The sequence below is a fragment of the Artibeus jamaicensis genome, unplaced genomic scaffold (assembly GCF_021234435.1).
Source record: "Artibeus jamaicensis isolate MK-2021 breed Jamaican fruit bat unplaced genomic scaffold, CSHL_Jam_final scaffold_537, whole genome shotgun sequence".
Lineage (NCBI taxonomy): Eukaryota > Metazoa > Chordata > Mammalia > Chiroptera > Phyllostomidae > Artibeus > Artibeus jamaicensis.
Window position 1 is genome coordinate 2012948 of NW_026522047.1, and position 3269 is coordinate 2016216.

General features: G+C 66.7%; 1 protein-coding gene across 1 annotated transcript; it reads right to left on the reverse strand.

Annotated features, from left to right (window-relative positions):
* Window positions 1–838: 838 nt before the first annotated feature.
* On the reverse strand, window positions 839–1579 carry NEUROG2 (neurogenin 2). Its single transcript, XM_037129979.2, has one exon. The coding sequence runs from the start codon at window positions 1577–1579 to the stop codon at window positions 839–841; it is 741 nt and encodes a 246-aa protein (XP_036985874.2).
* Window positions 1580–3269: the final 1690 nt, after the last annotated feature.

Below are 3269 nucleotides of genomic sequence, written 5' to 3' on the forward strand. Positions count from 1 at the left end.
CCCTCCCCCCTAAAAGGTCGAGATAAATAATGCATGAAGCAACCCCCCTTCCCTTTTCCTCCACATTTTTGCTTTCGATAGAGAGTTCAGCCCAGATTTCCACGCTTGCATTCAATCAGTACAAAGCCTACAAATTATACAATGACTTCTAACCTGGCCCTCTAACAAAACAACCTTTTCCCTTATAAATCATAAGAGACAGATGGCAAAATGGAGAAGAAAAAGGAAAGAGAAGGATGGGACAATAGGTGTCGTGCCGAATCTGGGAAACGGAACGAAGTGCACGTCAGAGGAGGAAAGTCTGTTTGGCAGGTGAGGTTCCCACAGCCGGCGGGCGGCGCTGGGAACCCGGCAGATGCCAGGCCCCGCGGACCTGTGGGCAATATTACCACCAGCGACGTCATTCAGACGCTAAGACGCGTTTCTTTCTACTCGACATTAACATCTCTATGCAGAAGCCGAGGGGACGGGATGCAGGGACCCGTGGCGGCCCCCGAGACTCACTCCGACAGCGGAGTCTTGGGCTCTGCGGAGTGGGGGCGACGCCCACCACCTCTGCCTCCTCCCGGCGTCTCTTTAGCCCTGGAAGCGCTTTCCCCTCCCCCGCACTCGACCATCCTTTTGGCGACGGTCTGCATCTCGGCTTCGATAACTCAGAGCCCGTCTAAATAAAGGAAGCCCTGTGCCAGGGGACCGACAGGCGGCGGCGAAGCCGGACCTCTGCATCTGCTCTGGACTCCAGCCGGTTTCCAGGGCGCGGGAAGTGGGGCGGAGAGGGGCGCGGCGGGCAAGGCAGGCACAGCACGGAGCCAGGCCTGGCGCGCGGCGGGGACGCAGCCTAGGCGCACTCCCTGACCGCGGGGCGGCGAGGCGGGCAGCGGCGCTTGTCCTGCGGAGCCGGCTGCCAGCAGTCCCGATCCGACACCACGGGGCTGGAGGGGGAGAAGACGCAGTTGTAGGGGGAGGTGGAGGGCGCGGAGGAGGGTGGCGCGGGGCTGTCTGTGCCGCTCCACGTGGACGAGGGCGACGGGCTGTCCCCCACGCTGCCCAGGGCGCCGCCCGGGCTCAGGAGCGTGGCCTCCGGGCGCAGCGGGCCGGGCAGGCCCCCGCCGCAGTGGTCGGCCAGGCGCAGGGTCTCGGTGAGCGCCCAGATGTAGTTGTGCGCGAAGCGCAGGGTCTCGATCTTGGTGAGCTTGGCGTCCTCGGGGAAGGTGGGCAGCACCTCGCGCAGGGCGTCCAGCGCCGCGTTCAAGTTGTGCATGCGGTTGCGCTCGCGGTTGTTGGCCTTCAGCCGGCGGGTCTTCTTAATGCGCTGCGCGGTCTCGGCCGTCTTGGCGCCTCGGGAAGCTACTCGCGCTCTGGAAGGACGCCGCCGGCACTCGTGTCCCAGGCCCAACAGCCGCACCCCGGGCCCGGCCCCGCGCGGCCGACGCGCCCCTCCCGACGCGCCTCGCTCTTCGTCGCCCTCATCAGCACTGGATGGCTGTGGTGTCCGAGCTGCTGCCGGGGAGGCTGCGCCCAGCAGCACCAGCATGTCCGCTTCCTCCTTCACCGCCAAGGCCTCGGATTTCACGAACATCCTACCGAAAGGAGCGGGAGCTGGGGAGGGGGGTGGAAGCACACCAACGGGCGTCAACGCATAAGTGAAGGTATCCCGTGGGCGCGCGACGAGAGGAGCCCAGCTGGGAAGGAACCCCCCTGGCGCCCCGCGTGGGGAACCCGCGCCAGCCCACCGGTCCTGTGTCCTCCTTGGAAGGGGCGGAGGCTCCGCGCCAAAGATCTGCGCGACCCAAGAGCGCTCGGACGCGGTGGGACGTGGTGCTGGAACTGCCCTCTGAGTTAAACACTTACTCAGCTCGCTCTCCAAACGCGCGCGCTGCCGGGGCAGGACGCGTGCTCCTCCCGCGCGGGTCTCGTGCGTGTGCTCGCAGTGCGTGTCCGTCTGTCACTCAGCCCCGGGCCGGCGGCGCCCGGCACGCGACCCCCCGGCACTCCAGTTAAAGCGAAGCGGTTTGTGGTTCAGTGGCTGCGTGTCTGGCACACGACTCTCCTTAAAACCCCTTATATACCCCTCAGAAAACAATCGGGTCGCCCCCAGGCCCTCCTCCCCTCCCCACGCCTGCCCCTCCCCGCTGCTCCCTTTCACCGCTTTATCGCCATTCAATTCTCTCTCCGCCTCCTCCCGGGCCTGCCAACCTCGCTCCCCCGCGCCAACCCCCTCCCCGCCCCCCTCCCCCCTTTATCTGATCAGCAGAAAGTGGTTCCAAAGCTCCCGCTGGAGCTCCAGGCTGTGCTGGGAGCTCGGTGGCCGAGGCTGCCGGCCCGCGCCTCGCGATTGGTGGCTCGCGCTCGGCTGGAGCGTGCCGCTAATTTATTAATGAATGGAGGTCGCCAGACGCAGCTGGCCAATCCGCGCTCCCGGGACCGCGTGAGGGCCGAGAGCCACGCGCACGGAGCCCGCTTCCTTTCAGCAGCTCCGCGGGGGCCGGAGCTCGCGGGCGGCGGGACCCCCTCCCCCAGCCCGCAGATGTGGGTCCGACCCCCGGGAGAGCCGGGGGGGGGGGGGCCCTGGTGCCGCCCGGCCCCAGAGGGGCAGAGCCTCCCGGGAGCCGCACCAACAGTAAACGATTTTAAGCGCAGAACTCGGTTAAGGGAGGAGCGAGGTGTGGGAGGCGCGCTGTGGGCACCCGGGGACGAGTGCGCTCCGGTCCGCAGAGACCGACGCCGAGGCCGAAGGGCCGGACCAGGCAGGATGCCTGGAGGCACCGCCCCGAGGGACCTGGAGAGGGGCGCGGGGCTTTCTCAGGACACCGGACAGGAGGAGGCTCCGGGCCCGACGCGGCTCCTTTTGCAGGATGACCCCGACGCCCTCCTGCACGGAAGGCAGGCGCTGAGCCGCGGTGCTGCCGACTGGCCGTCCCGCCAGCTCGGGGGCTGCGCCGACATTTCCGTGACCCCTGCCAGCGCTGGGGGCGTTGTAGGGACAAGGGGCCCGTCCTCCCGATTCTCCCGGCCTTTCAATAGGAAAAAAAAAAAAAAAAAAAGCTCAAGGGCGACTGCGCTCTAGGGTAACTTGTTCTGAAGCGCTCGCCGGCCCCTCTCTGCTCCGCCCGCGCTCACGCGGGTCCTGTGGTCGACCTGGCTGACCTTTCCAGGGACCGAACGCCGAGCCGCCCGAGGAGTGTGCGGTGCCTGCGCGGGCCCGGGCTTCAGCTTGCAAGGCAGGCGGTCTCTTGAGATGCCGTCTATACACGCGGCTGAAGCCAGAG